The sequence below is a fragment of the Lathyrus oleraceus genome, chromosome 4 (assembly GCF_024323335.1).
Source record: "Lathyrus oleraceus cultivar Zhongwan6 chromosome 4, CAAS_Psat_ZW6_1.0, whole genome shotgun sequence".
Taxonomy (NCBI): Eukaryota; Viridiplantae; Streptophyta; class Magnoliopsida; order Fabales; family Fabaceae; genus Lathyrus; species Lathyrus oleraceus.
The window spans coordinates 494,068,221-494,092,397 of record NC_066582.1 but is presented as its reverse complement, the minus strand read 5'-3'; the positions used below and the strand labels follow the sequence as shown (position 1 = coordinate 494,092,397).

Sequence of the window (24,177 nt, the reverse complement as noted above, 5' to 3'; positions counted from 1 at the left end):
AGAGGCGCCCTTCCTCTTGGTTCCTTAGTGTAGGGCAATTGGAAGGGGCGCCCTTCCTAGTGGCGCCTAAGTGTAGTTTTGTGAAGAGGCGTCCAACCCTTTGGCGCCTCAGTTAGTTTATGGCACCTAGGTTGGAATCTTAGGGCACAGAGCTCAGAGATTCTTTGATTCCCTGGCGCATGTGTATTCTTTTCAATCTTTTCTCTGCGTGCTGGATTCCTTCTACTGCATGCATGGTCAAGTCTGTACAGACAATGACCAAGTTATCAATGCAACGACCAACTTACCAATGACCAAGTTATTTATGTTGTGCAGGTGAACAACTTAACAATGCATTCAATTCCAATTCCATTCAAACTATCTATATATTTAATATTTCAACATAATGTCTTCCACACAACATTACATGATCAATGCCCATGTCGAAGGTGAAATATTTGATCATCAGTTGTTTGGTTTTTGTTTTCGAAACACAGAGGTGACTCGGTTTACAATAAATCGACGATCAAATTTTTCACATCTGAAACAAAGAATAGAAAAGATATTGCATTGCAATAATGTGGGTTAGATCATCTATAAAAATTCGATTTGGTTTGCAGAAAACCAGGTAAAATTTTATCAAAAAAAGATTCGATATGATGATGATATTCAGCATATGTTTGGCAGTCACGAACAATCCGGTTACAACGATATAGAGTTGTATATATTACCACATCAACAATAGGAGTCTCAGTACATTGATCAGTCACAAGTGTTTTGTGAGACTGATGACGAACAAGCTGAGGTGAATGTTCCAGACGACGAAGAAGAGGAACCTGAGATCATGGATGATTCGATGGTGAACGCTGAAGAGGAAGAGGAGCCAATACCAGCAAGTCATGTATATTTCCCACCCCAACACATGACAAGGTTAAATTTGGGTTCAGATGAACCTCCGACAAATGCATGGTATAATCCTTACGTGCAAATGCAAGGATCTCTGAAACAAGGAGACACATTTCGCACAAAAGAGGAATGTGTAAAAGCCATTAAGAAATTCCACATGCAACTATCGGCTAATTTCAGATTTGACAGAACTGACGCATCGAGGTTTAAAGTTTATTGTCCGAATGAGCACTGCCTTTTTAGGTTGTCAGCTTCGTACCGGAAGAGGAGCGAATCTTGGGAGATTAGATCAATGGGTCCAGATCACACATGCATGCTGACAAACCCAATGCAGGATCATCGTAAACTAAGCGCAAAGCTAATATGTGATGAAATATTATCTGTCATTGGCGACAATCCGTCGTTAAAGGTGAGTACAATAATCTCGCATATTAAGGCAGAGTACGAGTACACTCCATCATATAGGAAGGCATGGATAGCTAGAACAAAAGTTGTTGAAAAAGTGTTTGGAAATTGGGAGGAGTCTTACAAACAACTTCCAGAATACCTGTTGGCTCTAAAACACTATGCTCCCGGGACAATTGTCAAGATGGAGACATTTCTCGCATATACACCAGATGGTACGTGTGCTATTGGAAATAGAATATTTCACCCTCTATTCTGGGCGTATCAACCGTGTATCATAGGTTTTTCTTTCTGTAAACCAATTATACAAATTGACGGTACATGGTTGTATGGAAAATACAAAGGAACGTTACTGATGGTAGTGACACAAGATGGGAACAACAATATTTTTCCAATCGCCTTTGCCCTAGTTGAAGGGGAGACTGCTGAGGGATGGATTTTTTCCTAAGAAATCTTCTATTGCACGTTGCACCTCAGCCTAACTTGTGTTTAATCTCTGATTGCCACCCCTCAATCATCAGTGCATATAATAACATTGACAATGGCTGGCAAAATCCTCCTTCGACGCATGTGTTTTGTATTAGACATATTGCTCAAAATTTCATGCGGGAAATCAAAGATAAGACGTTGCGTAAGAAGGTTGTCAATGCAGGTTATGCATTATCAGAACCTTCTTTCAAACACTACCGCGAGGAAATAAGATTTTCGAACGAAGATGCGGTACGGTGGTTCGATAGTATTCAGTTGGAGAAGTGGACTAGGGCATACGACAACAGTCAGCGTTTGGGCCACATGACAACAAATCTTGTGGAATCAATGAACTCTGTCTTCAAAGGAATCCGTAACCTACCAATAACCGCTTTGGTGCAGGCTACATATTTTAGGCTAGGAGCGTTTGAAACCAAATGCTCAAAATGGAGTTCAGTGTTTGCAATCTGGACAGTTGTTCAGTGATGCTTCAATGAAATTCATCAGACATGAAGTTGCCAAAGTAAACACACACGTGGTTACGGTATTTGACCAAACTAAAGGTTGGTTTAGTGTTGCCGAGTCCATGGATCACAATGAGGGCATTCTGATGGGACAGTACAGAGTCGAACTAGATAGAGGTTGGTGCGACTGCGGAAGGTTCCGAGCCTTTCGTACCCCCTACTCCCATGTCATTGTGGCGTGCTCAAAGGTTCGAAGGGATTCATCCTACTTGCTATCTGAAGTTTACAAAGTCGTCAGCCTTTCAAATGTTTATAAAATTAGTTTTTTGGTAGTGGCAAAAGAAGATTATTGGCCAGAATATCAAGAGGACATCGTCTGGCACACCGAAGTTATGCGAAGGAAGAAAAAGGGTCGCCCTAACAGCACCCGGATTCGAACCGAAATGGATACGGTGAACAAAATGGTTAGATTATGTAGTTCATGCCGTCAACTAGGTCACAATCGTAATAACTGTCATAGTGTTGGAACGAGCACAACCAGATTAATTCAGATGTACCTCTGTTGTTATATATGAAAAACTAAATTTATTTCATAGTACCTCTGTTGCAATATATGAAAAACTAAATTTATTTCATAGTAGATGTCTGTGACGAAAATACCATTACATAAACAGTAACACAAATAATTATAACAAATACAATACAAGAACTATGTGATTACAACCATCAAAACAATCTTGAACATGTAATGCATCATCCTACGAGCGTCTTGGTCGGTCTTAATATCCACTCATTCGCGCACTTCTCCGTTTTGGTTGAACGTGGACGCAAGCCATTGTATTCTTCTAATCCGTTCACCCTCTTCAATTTCTCCCTCTAACCAAATGTACAACGTCCGATTAAGACGTTCAAACGTATATGTATTCCAAAGTCGAACCTGTATCTGGCCGCAACAACAGAAAATATTACATCAGCATTTTGTTTCTGAATGTATGCAGACATTGTTGAAACAGAGAGAATTGAAATTGATGGTTGAACCAGACAACTTATGGTATTAGGAGATGAATTTGAGTGAAAATAATTGTATACAAGGCGTGGTATTTATAAAAACGAAACATCTATTGGACAAACCACGTGGGCGCCAGATGAATTGGCGCACACATGACCATCACATGCAGGCGCCAGATGAATTGGCGCCCACCATCCAAAATGTACTCAGGCGCCAGAGGTATTGGCGCCTCTTCATGAGGGTCAATGCAGGCGCCACAAGCATTGACGTCTCCTCATGAGGCCCAATGCATGTGCGCCAATGCTCCTGGCGCCTACTCTTATTGGTATGGGGGTGCGTCAATTCATCTGGCGCATCCTCTACCAAACTTGGTTATTTTGATATTTTTTTAAAAAATTGGTTATTTTCGATTTTTTTTAAAAAAAATTGATTATTTTGAAAAAAAATCCTAAAATTAAGTTTTGCCTTAATAAATAAAAATAATAACTACAAATAAAATAAATAATAAATAATCTTTTATTTGGGTTTGAATCTGATTATTATTGTTTTCTAAAAATTAACTTTATTTTATTTTAATTTCAAATATAAAATTTTTAAAGTTAGATTGTCAAACATACTTTTTTATTTTTTATTTTATTAAAAATCAACTATGGTAAAAAAATATTTTTTAATTAAATATTTTTGAAAAAAATTACGTGAATTTACATGATAACTAAATAAAAAATTTTGAAAAAAAATTACTTGGTTGAATTTCTTTCCTTCATCTTTCTTTAATAACTAAATAAAATTAAAATAAATATTACTTAAATTCAAAAATAATTGAAAATAAAAAATAATAAATCAACATTAACAAAATAATACACATCACAATTCACGATTTAACAAAAAATGATTTGAAAAAAGTTAACCGATATACTAACATGATTGATTAAATTTTACAAAATATTAACTACATTTTTTTTCTTAGAATTAATTTGAATTCTTCAATTTTTATGAATGACTAAAATGAATTCTTCCTCTAAAATAAATAAAAGAAATTAAAGTTTGTCGGGAAACTTTAAGCTTTACTTTCAATCAAAATTAAGATATAAGAGAAGTTAATTAAGAAATTAGAAAAAAAGAGTAGTTGTAGAACATATTCAATCTTACTGTTGGAGTCGCAGCGGAAATTTGGCTTCTAATAACGATATGAAATATCACCCTCACTAAGGTTGAACACGAAATAATATAGCTAGAATAATAACTTGTATGAAGGAATATATGTCTAAAGAATAAAGATTGATTATATTGAGAAAGTAGTAACTTTGTTTATATATATATATATATATATATATATATATATATATATATAATATATATATATATATATATATATATATATATATATATATATATATATATATATATATATATATATATATATATATATATATATTGTTGTTACAATGTTGCTTGATCATTGTTACACTAAACATATGACAATTTATAGTGTCTTACATACTAATAAATGAATGAATCATGTTACAATCCATTTGGCTAAGAATCAGGTCCATCATGCTCGAACCAAACATATAGATATCAGGTATCATTTTGTACGGGATGTCGTAGAGGAAGGTCATATTTCTCTTACGAAAGTACACACTGATGAAAATCCTGCAGACATGTTGACCAAGGTTGTGACAGGCAGCAAGTTTCAACACTGCTTGAACTTGCTAAACATTATTCCATTTTCATCCAAAATTTATGGATTTTTTTTATAAATTATGAACGAGGTGGAGAATTGTAGAAATAGTCAACACAAGAAAATTCAACACAAGCCATAATAGGAAAATAAGGGAACGACTTATATTTTATTGTAACATGATTCATTCATTTATTAGTATGTAAGACACTATAAATTGTCATATGTTTATTGTTACAATGTTGCTTGATCATTGTTACACTAAACATATGACAATTTATAGTGTCTTACATACTAATAAATGAATGAATCATATTACAATAAAATATAAGTCGTTCCCTTATTTTTCTATTATGGCTTGTGTTGAATTTTTCTTGTGTTGACTATTTCTACAATTCTCCACCTCGTTCATAATTTAAAAAAAATCCTTAAATTTTGGACGAAAATGGAATAATGTTTAGCAAGTCCAAGCATTTTTGAAACTTGCTGCCTGTCACAACCTTGGTCAACATGTCTGCAGGATTTTCATCAGTGTGTACTTTCGTAAGACAAATATGACCTTCCTCTACGACATCTCGTACAAAATGATACCTGATATCTATATGCTTGGTTCGAGCATGATGGGCCTGATTCTTAGCCAAATGGATTGCACTTTGACTATCACACATCAGTCTCACGCATTCTTGCTCAACACCCAAATCACCTAGAAGACCCCTCAGCCACAATGCCTTCTTTACTCCTTCTGCTACTGTCATGTACTCGGCTTTCGTAGTAGAGAGTGCCACAATAGACTGTAACATTGATCGCCAACTAACTGGAGCACCGTGTATTTTGAACACATAACCAGTAGTAGATCGCCGTCTATCTAGATCACCAGCATAATCTGAATCAACGAACCCGCTTATTTGACATGTATCTTCACCAAAACACAAACCAGTGTTAATGGTACCCTTTAAGTACCTCAAAATCCACTTCACCGCTTCCCAGTGTGCCTTTCCCGGATTTGCCATGAACCTACTGACAACACTTACCGCTTGTGAAATATCTGGACGTGTACACACCATAGCGTACATCAAACTGCCAACTGCACTAGCATAAGGTACATTTTCCATGTATGCCTTATCTTCTGCTATAGTGGGAGATTGATTACCAGAAAGCCTAAATTGTGGAGCTAATGGAGTAACCACCGACTTAGCACATTTCATTTCAAACCTTTCAACAACCCGCTCTAAATAGCCTTTTTGACTCAAGAACAGTTTCCGATTTGTCCGCTCTCTTCTAATCTCCATACCCAGTATTTTATTTGCAGCACCCAAGTTCTTCGTCTCAAACTCTTTACCAAGTTTAGACTTCAACTTATCTATCTCCACCTTTCTTTTTGAAGCAATAAGCATGTCATCGACATACAATAATAGATAGATAGAATCACCTCCATGAAGCTTCTGAATATAGACACAACTGTCATAGCTGCTTCTAGAGAAACCTTGTTTTATCATAAAAGAATCAAATCGCTTGTACCACTGTCTCGGAGATTGTTTCAATCCATAAAGTGATTTTCTCAAACAACATACTTGACTCTCTTTACCCTCAACCTTGTAACCCTCAGGTTGATAAATATATATTTCCTCATCTAAGTCTCCATGCAAGAAAGCTGTCTTCACGTCTAGTTGTTCCAGCTCAAGGTCACCATGAGCTACTAAACTTAATAGCACCCGGATAGAAGTATGTTTCACCACCGGAGAAAATATCTCATTGTAATCAACTCCTTCCTTTTGTGCAAACCCCTTGGCCACTAGCCTAGCCTTATATCTTGTACCGCATGACTTAGTATGATTTTCTTTTCTTTTATACACCCATTTACAACCAATAGCAGACTTTCCTACAGGCAATGGGACCACCTCCCATGTCTTGTTCTTGTGAAGAGATTGCATCTCTTCCTCCATAGCAACCAACCAACTCTCTCTATCTTTGTATTTGATAGCTTGCTTGAAGGTGACCGGCTCATCATCTTCAACCAAGAGTGCATATTCAACCAAGTTAACCTGCCCATAATGCCTTAGAGGTTTGTCTGACCCAAACTTCTGAACTGTTTTATAATTTCTCTTTGGCCTAGTGGTATCTAAAGATTCCTGCTGCTGTTGTTGTAATACATGTGTATTTTCCTGCTGAACCTCCTCATAATCATGTTCATCCTCTTGCTCGTCTTACTGGCGATAGGATTCTCCACTTGACCACGACTAGAATCTGGTTGGTCTTCAGATTCTATCTCAATAACTTGCTTATTTGATATCGTCACATCACCATCTTTAGGCACCATAGATTTTTCATCAAAGGTAACATCCCTGCTAATCACAAACTTAGAATCTTCTACACTCCAAAGGCGGTAGCCTTTGACCCCTGTTGCATATCCTAGAAAGATAACTTTCTTGGCTCTATTATCAAGTTTGTTTTCCTTGACGTGATAATAAGCCGTGCATCCGAATATTTTTAGTCTTTCATAATCAACATGCTCACCTGACCACACCCTATAGGGTGTGTCTCCACCTAAACTAGAATGTGGGGATTTTTTTTACAACATAACAAGCTGTAGCTACCGACTCTGCCCACCATTCTCGACCTAACCCAGAATTAGAGCGCATACACCTTGCTTTCTCAAGAAGTGTACGATTCAGTCTTTCCGCGACTCCATTCTATTGCGGTGTGCCTCTTACCGTCCAGTGTCTAACAATGCCTTCCTGATCACAGAACCTCTTGAAAGCTCCATCCGTATACTCTGTACCATTATCCGATCGCAGAGTTTTCAGCTTTCTACCCGTTCTGTTCTCAACCATTGCTTTCCAACACTTGAAAGTATCAAATACCTCATTCTTATGCTTAAGGAAATAAATTCAAGCATATCTCGAATGATCATCAACGTATGTAACAAAGTACCTAGAACCACCCTTAGAAGTAATCGGAGTCGGACCCCAAACGTCAGTATGCACGTAGTCTAACGTTCCCCTGCTTTTATGCTTGCTTCTAGAAAACCGCGACCTATGTGCTTTGCCATACACACAATGTTCACAAAATTCCATGCATGGCTTTTCCATGTTCTTCAGCAAACCTTTCTCACCAAGCAGTGATAGACCCTTTTCAGACATATGCCCAAGGCGCATATGCCACATTCTGGTACATTCAGTTTGATCTTTACTTCCACTGATTCCAACTGCCAAATCACCTGTGACAGTTTCCCCAATAAGAGGATACAGATTCCTGTGACGAACCCCCTTCATCACAACCAAAGAGCCACGAACAACCTTTAAGCCTCCATTTTCCAAGATTATTTTGCAACCATTTTCCTCTAATACACCAAGAGAAATAAGGTTTTTCCGCAAATTAGGGACATGTCTCACGTTCATCAGAGTCCTTACCGCTCCATCATGCATCTTGATTCGTATTGTACCATACCCCATAATTTTACAGGCATGGTTATTTCCCATTAAAACTGTACCACCATCTGTGCTTTGGTAGGTAGTAAACCACTTCCTATTTGGGCACATATGGTGTGAAGCTCCTGAATCAAGCATCCATCTCCCGGAGATATCATGGTCTTGGTCTGAAACTGAGAAGCAACCATCCTCGCCATTAGAGACATAACTCGCCTCCTGCAAATCTTGTTTAGCTCTGGAGTAGTTTTCGTTATTGGTGTACTTCTTAAATAATACCCTCTTATTTGGACAATTTGCTTTAAAGTGCCCAAGCTCACCACATTTAAAGCACACCTTATCCACAGGAGCTCTAGATTTTGATCTAGACTTCCTTCCCCTGGCTTGTCCTCTTTCATTTGTCCTCCCTCTAGTAACAAATAATCCCTGAGCTTGTTCTCTTCCACTGCTACTAGACATCCCACTTGTAGCAACCTTACGAAGATCATCTGCCAAAAGTGATATTCTAGTTTCATCCATGGTTAGAGTATCACCCACAAGCATCAATGTTTGGACTAGATTTTCATAGGACTCTGGTAATGAAAGCAGTAACAACAATGCTTGGTCTTCTTCATCAATCTTCACTTCTACATCCTTCAAGTCTGATATAATCCTATCAAACTTGTTGACATACTCCCGGATTGAGGTGCATTCCTCCATCTTGCAAGTATACAATTTGGACTTTAAGTAGATCCGATTTGTTAGAGTTTTCGTCATGAAATTACTCTCTAACTTTGACCACACGCCAGCAGCCGTTGCTTCTTCATTAACCAAGAATGCAACATCCCTCTCAAGGCATAAGATTATGGCCGCCCGTGCTTCAAGATCTAACTCCTCCCAATCCTCATCCTTCATACTCTCCGGTTTCTTTTCTTTTCCCGCTAATGCTTTGTGCAACTTTTGTGAAATAAGCAGATTTTTCATCTGCATCCTCCAATAGGGAAAATCATTTTACCCATTGAACTTCTCAATTTCATATTTACCAACCTTGACGGTTCCACTAGTAGAAGCCATTATCTTCGATAACCAAAAAATAATAAAGTTTTACCACTCTACTATTTTACAATTGGCTCTGATACCAATTGTTGGAGTCGCAACGGAAATTTGACTTCTAATAACGATATGAAATATCACCCTCACTAAGGTTGAACACGAAATAATATAGATAGAATAATAACTTGTATGAAGGAATATATGTCTAAAGAATAAAGATTGATTATATTGAGAAAGTAGTAACTTTGTTTTATATATATATATATATATATATATATATATATATATATATATATATATATATATATATATATATATATATATATATATATATATATATATATATATATGTTGTTGTTACAATGTTGCTTGATCATTGTTACACTAAACATATGACAATTTATAGTGTCTTACATACTAATAAATGAATGAATCATGTTACAATAAAATATAAGCCGTTCCCTTATTTTTCCTATTATGGCTTGTGTTGAATTTTTCTTGTGTTGACTATTTCTACACTTACATTTTGAATATATAACTACATTTACATGAATTCATTTCAAGGTTTGTATATTAAATTTTAAAATATTATTCTAAAAATATTTAAAACTAAATTGGAAAACATCTATATCATATTAAATTATAAATGGTCTTATTTTTATGTGAAACTCTTATCAAGTGATCATGAGTATAGTTTTATTGTCTTGTCTAAATTATTGCACATACTAAGTAAATCTTGTTCAATTTTTTACGAGCTGCTACAATTTAGATGGCTAGTAATCTATTAAACTTCTTCATTGAAATTTCTTAGTATATTAATCTTTAATTTAGGGATTTTGTCATAGAGTACTCGTGTATAAAAATCCAAAGTCTTCCCATTAAACATAGAAGGTATACTAGTCCTATTATAACCTATTAGCGTTCAGACGGACACAGACGTCTGTCCGCTTTTCTTAGTATTTACAGTAGAGAAAAATAAATGTAGCGTTTAGACGGACACAACTCTATCCGTTTTTTTTTAGTGTGCACAACAGAGAAAAATAAATATTTTTTTTATGAGATTTCTATTGTACGTTATATTAAAAATAATATTATTACATTTTGAAAATGGTAAACAAAGATATTTAAAATTATATTGAAGCATAGAAAGTACTATTAATACTGTGAAATCAATATGACGTTTTTTTAAGAGGAATGTCGAGCCTGAAATCTTTATTCAAAATTTTTTTTTCTACAATTATTTTCCGTAATAAGAAAAAAATGTAAGACTCTAAAATTAGATTTTTTATAGAGGAAAAGATAATAAAATTAATGACAAGTAGTGTAATATAGTCTTTTTTATCTTATAAAAATTCAAATCAATCCTTTATTAATGTGAATCTTTAAATACATTGGATTAACTCTGAATATATGACATAACATCATAAAAAAAAAACAAATTTATTATACAAGAGAAAATAAAAGAAAAAAAAAACAAGAAAAAAAACTAGCCTAAAGCTACACATTTTTGCTTTTAAATATGAAAATTAATTAAAATATTTGAAAAAAATTATATAAAAAAAAGTGAATATTCTAGCATTTTTTTAAAGTTGGTGACAACTCCGTTGAAAAGGTCAAAGGGTAAATCAATGCATGAATGTGATGACATCTCATATCTTTCCCCACATTTTAATGCTACAAATTTGGGTTATTCTTTAGCCATTTTGAGTTTTGGTCATAACTCCTTGACACAAAAAGAAACAGAGAGAAAGAGAGAGAGAGGAGGGAGAAGAAACCAGAGAAGAAGAGGTTGAAACAAAACCTTTCTTTTCTTGTTCATTATCCTTCTCAATATTTGGCATTAAGGTCACACCCATTTCACATATCTTTTTCTGCTACTTATTTTCTCCATTCAAACATATTCATAAGCAGGTAGCATCCTCTCTATTTTTGTCTTTTTAGATTCTTTTTTGTTAATGATAATAAAAATTGTAATTAGTAAAATGGATGTGATCATTAAAATTGTAATATAGTATTTAAAATTAACAAAACTTCAAAATAATTATTAAAATAAAAAATTTCCAATAAGAGATTTTTTGTTTTAGAGAATTTCGTTTTTCAGAGAGACTAACGTAAAGTTTGAAGAATTTGAAATGATTAATGTGAAAAAATATATATATTTCAGGTTACATTCAAGAATTTCATATTCTAATTGAACAAGTGAAATTGATCTTGAAAAGAAACAATGTCACAAAGTACATTAAGAAGAGCTATTGGAGCAGTGAAGGATCAAACAAGCATAGGCCTAGCAAAAGTTGGAAGCAGCTCTTCACTAGGTGACCTTGAAGTTGCCATTGTAAAAGCAACAAAACACTCGGAAAATCCCGCTCATGAGAAACACGTCAGAGAGATTCTAAGTCTGACGTGCTACTCACGCGCGTTCATAAGTGCTTGTGTCAACACTCTCTCGAAGCGTTTGAGTAAAACGAATAGTTGGACGGTTGCTTTAAAGACACTTGTATTGATTCAAAGGTTGACATCCGAAGGTGATCCTGCTTATGAACAAGAGATATTCTTCTCAACTCGATGTGGAACTCGACTTTTAAACATGTCTGATTTTAGGGACAAGTCTAAGACGAATACGTGGGATTACTCTTCGTTTGTTCGTACGTATGCGTTGTATCTAGACGAAAGGCTTGAGTATAGAATGCAACATAAGCGTGTAAGAAGTGGCAGGTTTTCGTATGAAGAAGACGAGGAAGAACAATCAAAGGAAAAAGAAAGAAATAGAGAAAGAGATAAAGATGGAAAAATGATTGTGAAGTCAATACCATTGGTTGAAATGAAGACGGAACAACTCTTTTCTAGAATGCAGCATTTGCAGTTGTTGCTTGAGCGTTTTATGGCTTGTCGTCCAACAGGTTTGTTAATAATTAGAACATAAAATGTTCGTTTTGTATAAATAATGGAGTTCTTACATTTAATCCTTGAAAAAAAATCTAGGTTAGTAGTGTCGAGTATAAAGAAAAAAACTTCAATTTATCTCTAAAACGACTTCATCACTCCTCTGACCGTCTAATCGCTCTATGGTGTGAAGACAGTTGGAATTAAGATAAGAGGATGAATTCGAGATAGAGTTCACGTAACATTGTTCCAACAATTATGTGCATTTCTGTTAATTATGATAATGTCAAATGAATATCATAACGATATATATTAAAAGATGTCATTTTTAACATGTTTGAGAAGATTAAAGAATTATTTTTTTCAAAGACTAAAAGCAAAAACCTTGTATTGTTTCAATGAATTTCAATCAAACAAAGTTCAATAAATAAAACTGCATATACAAGCATAAGAATCAATCTCATGGTTATTTGCATTCAACAGGTAGAGCAAAGACTCATAGAATTGTGATAGTGGCACTCTACCCCATTGTGAAGGAAAGTTTTCAAATATATCATGACATGACACAAATACTAGGTGTCTTCATTGATCGGTTCACTCAGATGGAAATACAAGAATGTTACAAGGTGTATGACATTTTTTGTCGCATCGGAAAACAATACGATGAACTCGACTTGTTTTATATCTGGTCTAAAAGTATTGGAGTCGGGCGTTCTTCTGAGTATCCAAATATTGAAAAAGTCACAACAAAGAAATTAGAAATCGTTGATCAGTTCATCAGAGACAAATCATCACAAAAAGAAAAAATGATTACACAAGAAATACCGAAAGAAAAAGAAGAAGAAAAAGAAGTAGAAGAGGATATGAATGAAATCAAAGCACTTCCGCCACCGGAAGGATTCAACGAAGAACCGATAGAGAAAGTTGTGAAGGAAGAGAAAGAACAAGAACAAGAGATAAAGGAAGAAAAAATAGTTCAAACAGAAGGTGATTTGTTAGGTTTAGGTGATAATATGCAAGATTATAATGAAAACAAACTAGCATTAGCATTATTTGATGGTGAATTATCAACAACAACGAAAACAACAACACAGGCTCTTCCATGGCATGTTTTTGAGGATGAATCTGATTGGGAAACATCACTAGTTCAATCAAGTAGTAACTTACCAAATCAGAAACCATCATTAGGTGGTGGATTTGACACATTGTTATTGGATAGCATGTATGAACAAAATGTAGCAACAAAGCAAGGAATGAATGGTTATGGAAGTGCTAGTAGTGTTGCAAGAGTTTCAGTGGCTCCAATGTTAGCATTACCAGCGCCGCACCCATCGAGGAATGGTTCTGAAGATCCATTTGCAGCATCAATGGCTGTGGCACCACCAGCTTATGTGCAAATGTCAGAGATTGAGAAAAGACAAAGGTTGTTACTTGATGAACAAGCAATGTGGCAGCAATATGCAAAAAGTGGAAAGCAAGGACATGTTGGATTTCAAACACAACAACCACCTAATAATTTTTACATGGGAGGGTATCAGCAAAATCATTATGGGGATTATTATCATTAACTAGGAATAATGTTTCATTAGTTTGTACTAACTTAACTCCTTCTCCCTCTTCTCCCTTCTTTCCAATGTGAAGTAAAAATTAATTGGACAACTATAGAAGAACTTTATAAGCTTCTTGCAAATGAAGTGCACCATATTATAACACATACTCCATTAATAGTAGTTATCTTTTTCTTTGAATATAGTACTACATTTTTGGATTATTAAACTGAAAGAAGTTAACTTTTAAGTTTTAAACTATGGGACATATCAATTTTTTATGGAAGAGATGATTTTTATTGAAAATAGTTAATAGTTATTGACATAATATTTGTATATCATATATTAGTTGAATATATATAATATGACAAACGTTCTACATCTAATTCAGTTATGATTTTCATTTAAATAAAATTAAGAGTCCATTTGATTCGGATTACAGAGATTTTGATATTGAATAATTTAGGTATTAATTTTTAGAGATATTTTTATTAAAAAATGAAAAGTTGTTTGTGTACCGTGAAGAAAATCACTTTTATTATTAAAGAAACAGTTGTTAAAAATAATTTTCTGAAGAAGCTAATCAAAACAACTTCTCTTTTGATTAGCTTAAAGGTAGCTTAATGGACTTCTTCTTAACCTAAAAGGATCTTAATATCACATGCATCTGCATGACGAAATCAAAACATGTAGAGGTTGCAGACGAAATATGAGCCATGCGATTAAACTAACCGGCAAAGATGCACAGCTTATGAAGTTGATATGGTAATGCCTATGATCCGAAAATATATATCAAGCTTTTGTTTTTGATTTCAATGTCTTGCTCAACTTCCTGGATCTAGATGGAAGCTGTTGAAATATATTATTTCTTCAATTCAGTTTTCAACCCAAAATACATGCTGAAAATGTTGCTCAGCAACTTTGATTACATCGAGACAAAAAACCGGGAAAATAAACAATTGAAAATGTAAAGTTCAACTCAGTACTTAGCCTGTGAGAGCTGAGTTGAGAGCGCTATGCACATCAATTCCAATCTGAGCTTCAGCTTTCTCCAAGTCCGTTGTTGCTGAGTTGAGTTTCTGAGTGAACTCTTGAAGACCCTTCTGGACCAAGTCTGCATCAAGTTGATTCACTGGTACAGCCTCTACAGCAATAATATCAGCAACAGAGTTTGCGTGGATGAATGCGAAGCCACTGCTTACAAAATACTTAGTTGTATCAGTGCCTTCTTGTACCGTAAGGACCCCAGGTTTCAACTCTGCGATTGTTGCGACGTGTCCTGGGAGAACACCCATCTCACCGGTTGTAGCTGGGATTATAACACTATCAACCTATAAAACATAAAATGTGTCATTTTCCCAGGAAAGAGAAATTAAGAAATTTGGTTAACATTGAAACCCAAAATACTATGTAACCAGTGAGGGCAGGAGATTGCAGCATTAGAAAATAAATTAGATAACCAAATTTGTCAATTCAGATAATTACACTGAAATAAATATGTGAAGTTCCCTAGTAATATACTATTCAATTAGGCAATAAAACGCAACATTTCTTCCCAGTGAGGCTTGACCAATAATTTTTTTGACCTACCTCTGCCACTAATATTGGAGTATCTTTCATTTGATCAACTCTCCACGAACCACCAATGAGTTATGATGAGAATCTTCCATCTTATATACCATAGGGGCTATTTAAATTTTCAGGAATTCTTCTATTCACAAACCTGAATACTATCTTGCTGTGTGAAATTATGAATACTCGTCCACTAAACCACTTTTCAAAAATACTTCAAACTAGAAATAGCTCGCTTGAACCAAGATGCCAGTTTTAGATGAAAAATGTTCAATAAAAATTTCAAAACCAAGTCCTTGAAAGAGATGTTTCCAATACCTAATGTATACTTTACAATAAAAACTTCATTGCCAAAGATAAAGATGATAAAATCACGATATATGGTCAAGTGTTCAAATTGAAGCTGAAATGTAAAATATAACAAGGCTAATACCCATTCCAAATGTCACTTCCACGGATTATTGGAAAGTCTATCTATGTTAGCCAATGTTAAGCACGGTAAATTTTGTCTGCCACTTTGGCAACATTCTTCTTCTATTTTTTGAGTAAGTTAGGAATTTCTCTAGGTTTTGTTTGGCTATACTATTGCATGATGTAGCATTTTAGATAAAACAACGGGGTGAGATGAGAAGAAAGCATGGCTTCATGTTCTGTATCACTAAACAAATCCTTCTTCAAGAAATAGGGATAACACAATAATGAGAAGCACCTGAAACACTACAGCATTATTTTATCCAGGAAATCCTAAACTCTGGGGATTACATGATTCGCACAGAACAAAAAACACCTAATCCAAATGCACAAAATTCTATATTACATTCTAACAGCAAGGTTTCAGCAATAGATCATTCCATAAGATGTCAACATGTGAAGCAAAAAAACATTTTTCAGACAAAACTAATACCATGAATTATCCTTATAAGAAACATAGAAAGTATTCAAACACCTACTTTCTCTTACAAAAGATAATTTTACACAGCAAAATAAAAGAAACCACAAAGAACACTAGAAAAGGAATGCAGGTTAAATTTCAATCCTCAAGCAATGGAAATAAGAAGGCAAAGACTTAACATAAAGACATCAAAATCTTAATGATAAATGGCAAAATAAAAGGTCTTAAGACATGACCACAACCCATAAAAATGAAGCATGGGACCAAAACTGAACGTAAAGCAGCATTTCTAGACATGAAGATAACGATCTCCACAAAGAAAATTTAACAAACATATAGAACTACATCCTAAAGTCAGTTTTGTATTCAAAATAAACACACTAGTTTAAAAAACTGTCCTATACCACAAAAACGGCAGCGGTAAGAACCAAACTATGATGACCGCAATCACAATTAGTATCACAACACCAGTAAGAACCAAAATCACAAGCTTTTAAAACCTTACAAACACAAAAATGCATAAAATATTGTATGATTCTTTCCTTTGAAGTTAAATAATTAGTTAACCCACCTAAATACAACAAAATCACTTTTCCACTAGTTAAAGCTAACTACATGGATCTGATATCATAAATCATGTCAAATAAAACTTCTCAACAATTTCAATCCAAATCATTTGCAATTGGATCTTAAACATATATTTATATATTTCCATCAATCAATTGATCCAATTTAAACCTATTCTACAATAATCTCGAATCACCAATTCCAAAATTGAAAAACCAGCAACAGCAAATCAATATCAACAAGTACAACAACAATAATAACGAATAAATAAATAACAAGAACAGATCGAAAATGAAAAGTGATACCTCTTTAGCGGCCAATTGAGAAGAATAAGGAAGAACGAAATTGACGGTGAGTTTGGTAGGGATAGTAGAAGGAACTGGTGGGCGAGTTTTGAGGAATTCGAGTGGCGTCTTAGGTGGATCGATATTGGGGCTAACTTTCCTCCACGCTTCAACGAAGCTGGAATTGGTGGCGGGAGTAGCCACATCGGTGGAGAAGCGGCGAGTGGCGGAGGCGCGAGATAGGAAAGTGGATGTAGCGCGGCGGAACATGGTGGAGGTAGGGTTGGATCGCTCGGGCTCGCAAGTCGGAGAGAAAATGGAGAGAGAAGAAATGAGTAAGCGTGCGTAAGTGAAACCAGAGAGAGAGAGATAGAAAGAAAGAGAGAGAATAGAATGTTGCAAAATTCAAAGCTGTGTATGGGCTTTGTTATTCTAAAGCCCGGCCCAATACTACAAAGGGTATGGTATGAGGATTTAACTTCGCACCCCTTGAATTTGACATTCCTATTTTGTATGAATAGAAAACACCGTTTTTATAATATTTTTCCACTCATTTTTAAAATTTAAAATTTCTATGCACGTGATTTCGTTTTTCTTATTGAAAATTTTGTTTCTTTTATCGGAAATTTTAAAATCAATATTTTTTTTATCGTAAATCATTAAATTTGCGTGGTTTTGTATCGAAAATTTTAAAATTTCTGATGATAATGAAAATATTATAATCAATAGTTATAAAATTTTATTTTTTATCAGAAATTTCATAATTTTCGGTAATTATAAAACTTTATATTTTAACAGAATTTTCATAATTCTGGTAGTTATAGAAACTTTATTTTTTATTGAAAATTTCTAAATTTTTTTAAATTATAAAAACATTGTTTTTTACCGGATATTTCAGTACTTTCGGTAGTTATTAATTTTTTTTTTCTGTCTTTTGCAGGGAAATACAGAAGCAGTGACGATATTATTACAGACAGAGCGATAGATAAAGCGACAGACCTTGAAATCTTAACATCTAACTCGATCGACCCCTTTGTTAATCTACTTCGAAATGGTCTCGACATATTCTTCACATCTTTATCGGTCTTCAACTCAGTAAGATTGTATTTCACCATTCTGTCAATATCAATCCAATCTTCACGAAACTCGATCTTTCTCATCTTTCTGTTTTCGGTATAGGCAACAATTCATTCAACTTGGACGCCAAGGCAGCGAGAGATGTGATGTCATCCGGAAGTCGGAACTCTACGGGAGGTGAAGCTTTGTTAAAGTACACTTCTGTCTTAATCAAAAATTGAGGAAGAGGCATTTTTTGAGATATTTTTATCAAACAACATAGAATTTCCCTTATTTATACCACTTTGCATTTACTATGGATCACACAGAATTGTCGGTCCAATCATAGTCGTCCAAACTTTCGGCAAAATTCCGATTGTTTAAAATTTCAAATAAATAACACTATCAGAAATTTCACTTATGTCGAAATTTCCGGAATAAAATGGTAAATTTAGAATTTCCGGTATTATTTGTAACTTCCCGGAAATTTCACAAATTCTGGTATACCGGAAGTTTACAATACACTGCCAGAAACTTTGAACAGGAATTTCATTCAATTTTGTCAGAGGCAGTTTTGAAAATTTGAAACTATGGGGTGTCAGGTATAACTGGGGGGTGACAAGTTAAATTCTCGTATGACATACAACCCGGTTGGAACCCACTTTCGAGTTTTTTACTTGGCACATTAGTACCTTCGCCCCAACACTCCTTTTCTGGATTCTTTGAAAAGTTTTGGAAATTCACAACTAAGTTCTGCATTTTTCTTTTAAGTTTGTATATTTAGTAGATTTTTAAAATTTGAATATGATTTTGGTATATTTTCCCGTTTATACCTTCAATTTTCCAACTATATTGGTATGAAATATATAGATCATCATCCAATTTGACATATTTTTAGTATGTGAATGGGGTATCATATAATTTTTTTATGGGGAGATATGGGCGTGTGGTATTGAATTTGATGAAAATTCAATATTGGGGTAGGGTGACATTGAGTTTAGGTAAGAAATTGGTATGGGGTGGGGTGGGGGTGACACCCAATTTTTTAGAAAAAAATGGTATGGATGGATATGTTGGTGCAAAGGTAGAATAAAAGATGAATATTCTATTAAGAGAATGACGGCTACAAAAAGGATTAAAAGTTACAATGATTGACACCCTATTTATAAGCTAAAACTAGGGTTACTACAATAGGATAAAATACTAAAATACCCTCTAACAAACTTAGGGGCTAAGAAAATAATACAATTTAAATATGAATTAAATCTAATAAAATCTAATACCATCCCTTAATTCATATTCCATCAAAACTTGTAACACCAATTCCATCCCTTAATATGAGAAATTGGTCAGTCTTGATAGCTTTCGTCAGAACATCTGCCAACTGCTTCTGAGTGCTGCAGTGTATAACTTCTAACACTCCCCTCTGAACTTGATGTCTCAGAAAATGATACTTGGTCTCAATGTGCTTGCTTCTCCCATGCAACACTGGGTTTCTGGCAAGATTGATTGCAGACTTGTTGTCAATCATCAGCTTCAGAGGTTTGTTTACTTTAATCTTCAGATCCTGCAATAGATTCAGAATCCACACAGCTTGGCATGCAGTAACAGCACCTGCAATATATTCAGCTTCACAAGTTAACAACGCCACAACAGGTTGCTTCTTGGAGCACCAAGAAATGGGACCTCCCAGAAATTTGAATAAGTACCCAGACGTACTTCTTCTGTCAACTCTGTCTCCACACCAATCAGAATCTGAATAACTCAGAAGTTCTGACTCATCCTTTCTTCCAGAAGGAAATAATACTCCATACTTCAGAGTTCCCTTGATATACCTCAGAATCTTGACTGCAGCTTGGTAATGGGACCACTTAGGTTTACTCATGAACCTACTAACCATCCCAACTGAATAGCAAATATCAGGTCTGGTATTGCACAAATACCTCAGAGAACCAACTAACTGTTTGAAGGTTGTAGCGTCCACATCCTTTCCATCAGAGTCAGAATCCAGCTTCTGATTTGTATCAGAAGGTGTGACAGCAATCTTACAATTCTCTAATTCAAATCTCTTCAGAAGTTCTAATTCATACTTGAGCTGATGCAAAATAATACCTTTCTCAGAGTATCTGAACTCCATCCCTAGAAAGTATGTCATTTTGCCTAAATCAGTCATTTCGAATTCATTCATCAGAACTTTCTTGAATTTAGCTATCTCCTGTTCAGAACTTCCAGTCAGCAGTATATCATCAACATATAAGCATACCAGAGTCATATTTCCTTCAGAAGTATGCTGAACATAGACACCGTACTCCATCTCACATTTCTGAAAGCTTTGCTTCTTGAAAAAAGAATCAATCTTCTTATTCCAAGCTCTGGGCGCTTGTTTCAATCCATATAGAGCTTTGTATAATCTGTACACCATCCCTTCCTGATTCTTTTTCACAAATCCAGGAGGTTGTGACACGTAAACTTCTTCTTCTAATGGACCGTTCAGAAATGCAGATTTTACATCTAAATGCATCAGAGGCCAATTCCTGTTAGCAGCTATTGCAATCACCATTCTGATTGTTTCATGTCTTGCTACAGGTGCAAACACTTCAGAGTAATCCAGCCCAGGTTTCTGTAGAAATCCTCTGGCTACCAACCTTGCTTTATGTTTGCCAATTGAACCATCTGGCTTTAACTTCTGCTTGAAAACCCATCTGACGCTGATGGCTTTCTTGTCTTTTGGAAGTTCTGTCAGCTTCCAAGTCTTGTTCCTCTCTATAGCATCAAGTTCTTCTTTCATGGCCTTCAGCCAGAGCTTCTGCTTAAGAGCCTCTTCTGTACTTATGGGTTCAGAGTCTACTAACATGGCACACTGAATAACTTCTCCTTCAGAGTCTACTTCAGTGTCTTGCAGCATGTCAAATTCTGCATATCTTCTGGGGATGTTTCTGACTCTTTGTGGTCTCTGAACTTGTTCAGAGTCTTCAACTTCAGAGTTTCTACCTTCAGATGGTTGACTTCCTCCAGAGCTTTGACCATCTGAAGGTTCTGGCATATTTCCAAAGTCTGAATTGCCACCAGAATCTGGATTACCATCAGAGTCTGGGTCATCAGAGTCTGGATCATCAGAGTCAGAATCAACGTCAGAGTTTACTCCAACCTCAGAAATTCTGAACTCTGATCTTTCTTCAGAAGTTCTAACATCAGAATCAGATTGAGACTTATCCCAATTCCAAACTTCTGATTCCTTCACAATCACATCTCTGCTGAATTCAATTTTATTGGTTTCTGGACAATAGAGCTTGTATGCACCTGTACTGTGGTACCCTATCAGAATCATCACTTTGCTTCTATCATCCAGCTTCTGTCTTCTGGCTTCTGGAACATGTTTATAGCAAACAGAACCAAACACCTTCAGATGACTAACACTTTGCTTATCTCCAGTCCACTTCTGTATTGGAACTATTTCCTTCAGCTTCTTCGTAGGACATCGGTTGAGTACATACGTTGCGGTGGCAACAGCTTCTCCCCAGAGCTTCTGAGGAAGCTTCTTCTCCTTTAGCATGCTTCTCACCATATCAAGCAAAGTGCGGTTTCTTCTTTCAGCAAGACCATTGTGTTGAGGGGTATAAGGAGCAGTAACCTCATGCTCAATTCCATTCTCCTCACAGAACTTCTGGAACTCTTTGGAGTTATACTCACCTCCACCGTCAGTTCTAAGAATCTTCAACTTCTGACCACTCTGATTCTCAGCCTTCATTCTGAACTTCTTGAATTCATCAAACACCTCGTGTTTAAACTTAATAAGGGATACCCATGTCATTCTTGTGAATTCATCAACAAATAACACAAAGTATTTATTCCCTCCAATCGATGTTACTGGAAATGGACCACACACATCAGAATGTACAACTCCCAAGGCATGTTTTGCTCTTGGAGCAGTTTCTGACGCAAATGGCAATCGTGGTTGTTTTCCTTCCATGCAAACTTTGCATGACTTTTCAGGCTTCTTAATTGCAGGAATTCCATGTACCAACTTCCTTGAATTCAGATGTTTTAAGCTTCTGAAATTCAAATGACCAAATCTTCTGTGCCACAGCTCACTCTCCTTCTCAGCACTTGTTGCACTAAGACATTCTGAGTCTGCAGTTCTGACATTCACCTTGAATGTTCTATTTCTTCCCTGTTCTGACTCCATAATCAACTTCTGATTGCAGTCATACAACTTCAGAAGATTGTCCTTCATGGTAACTGAAAAACCTTTCTCAATTAATTGTCCCACACTCATCAGATTGCTTCTGATGCCAGGTACATACCACACGTTCTGAATCAATGTTGTTTTCCCATTGTTCAGAGTCACTCTGACATTTCCCATACCTTCTGCATTAAGATATTTGTCATCAGCACATCTGATCTTTGTCCTCTTTTCAGAGTCAAAGTCAACCAGCCATTTCTTGTTTCCAGTAAGATGATTTGAGCAGCCAGTGTCCATATACCACCAGTCTATCAGATCCATATTATCAGATTCAGAGGCCATCAATAGCACAGATTCGTCATCAGAACTTCTGGCTATATTTGCTTCTTCTGATTTTCTCTCCTTGTTTGACCAACAGTCTCTAGCAAAGTGACCAAACTTCTTACAGCAGTAATATTGGATTTTCTTCTTGTCATACTTCTCTTTTCCCTTCTGAGCATTCTTTTGTCTATCAGAGGTTGAGCTTTCTGACTTCTGACCACCATCAGATCTTCTCCTGACTTCTGACTGCTTCTTATACCTCCTATCAGAAGTTGCTTTCAGAGCCTGTTGCTCTATTTCCCTTTCAGAGGTTCTCTCAGTCAAACGCAACTCTTGCACTTCTAGACTGCTCTGCAGCTCTTCAATTCTCATGGTGCTCAGATCTTTGGAATGTTCTATTGCTACCACAATGTAATCAAATTGAGAGGTAAGGGATCTCAATACCTTCTCCATGATTGTTTCTTCAGAAAGAGTTTCTCCACACGCTTTCATCTCATTAGTGATCAGAATCACTCTGGAGATGTATTCAGAAACTTTCTCATTATTCTTCATGTTGAGATTCTCATATTGCTTTCTCAAGGACTGAAGCTTCACCTTCTTCACTGATGCGTCACCACCATAACATCTAACCAGTGTGTCCCACGCAGCCTTTGCTGTCGTTGAATCTGCAATCTTCTCAAACACATTTACATCAACACATTGATGAATGAAGAACAATGCTTTCTGATCCTTCTTCCTTACTTCCTTCTGCGCGTTTTTCTGTTCATCCGTCGCATCTGCTGCTACCTGAACATAACCATCAGTGACAAGATCTAGAACATCTTGAGCACCGAACAGTACACGCATTTGGATCATCCAACGATTCCAGTTTTTACCGTCAAATACTGGAAGTTTGGTGTTCATGTTGCCGTTTCCGTTCATCTTTCTGTTGGTGTAAGCCCTAGAGGCCAATACCTTTTGGTACTTGTATCGAATTATTTCAAAGGCTTTCTCTTTATTATGGTTGATTAATAAAGTCCCTGGAATAGATAGTCCGTTTAATGTATTAAGTGTGACTTAATCATGAGAACACATTAAACATAAGGACACTATTCCTAAAGTATCCGTAGTCGAGCTTTAGTGTGAAGTGGGATAACATTAAAGCATTAAGACTATTATGTTTGTAGACTGATGATCACATCTCATGGATCATGGATAAAGAGTTATCAAGTCTTAAACATAGGTATGAATATTAGGAGTAATATTTATACCGGATTGACCCGCTATGAGAATACTATATAGAACGTTATGCAAAGTGTCATAAGTTATTCTCATGGTGATAATACTGTATTCCACTCTTCGACCTGAAACCACTATGGATCCTAGGTGTAGAGTCGAGTGCTTTATTGCTGATCCAACGTTGTCCGTAACTGGATAACCATAAAGACAGTTGATGGGTACTCCACGAAGCATGCTGAGGGACATGAGTGACCTAGATGGAATTTGCCCATCCTGCATAACAGG

At 35.7% G+C, this 24,177-nt stretch overlaps 2 protein-coding genes across 2 annotated transcripts; one reads left to right on the top strand and one right to left on the bottom strand.

The window, feature by feature from the left end:
- Positions 1 to 11,058: 11,058 nt before the first annotated feature.
- Positions 11,059 to 14,000, top strand: LOC127076676 (putative clathrin assembly protein At1g03050). The gene is made up of 3 exons (XM_051018389.1): positions 11,059 to 11,280; positions 11,534 to 12,269; positions 12,736 to 14,000. Exons 2-3 carry the CDS (start codon positions 11,594 to 11,596, stop codon positions 13,818 to 13,820), a joined length of 1,761 nt encoding a protein of 586 aa, XP_050874346.1. The 5' UTR covers positions 11,059 to 11,280; positions 11,534 to 11,593; the 3' UTR covers positions 13,821 to 14,000.
- A 418-nt stretch (positions 14,001 to 14,418) lies between these two features.
- On the bottom strand, positions 14,419 to 17,528 carry LOC127076675 (ATP synthase subunit delta', mitochondrial). The gene is made up of 2 exons (NM_001426851.1): positions 17,136 to 17,528; positions 14,419 to 15,130 (listed from the first exon to the last, which is right to left on the bottom strand). Exons 1-2 carry the CDS (start codon positions 17,382 to 17,384, stop codon positions 14,786 to 14,788), a joined length of 594 nt encoding a protein of 197 aa, NP_001413780.1. The 5' UTR covers positions 17,385 to 17,528; the 3' UTR covers positions 14,419 to 14,785.
- Positions 17,529 to 24,177: the final 6,649 nt, after the last annotated feature.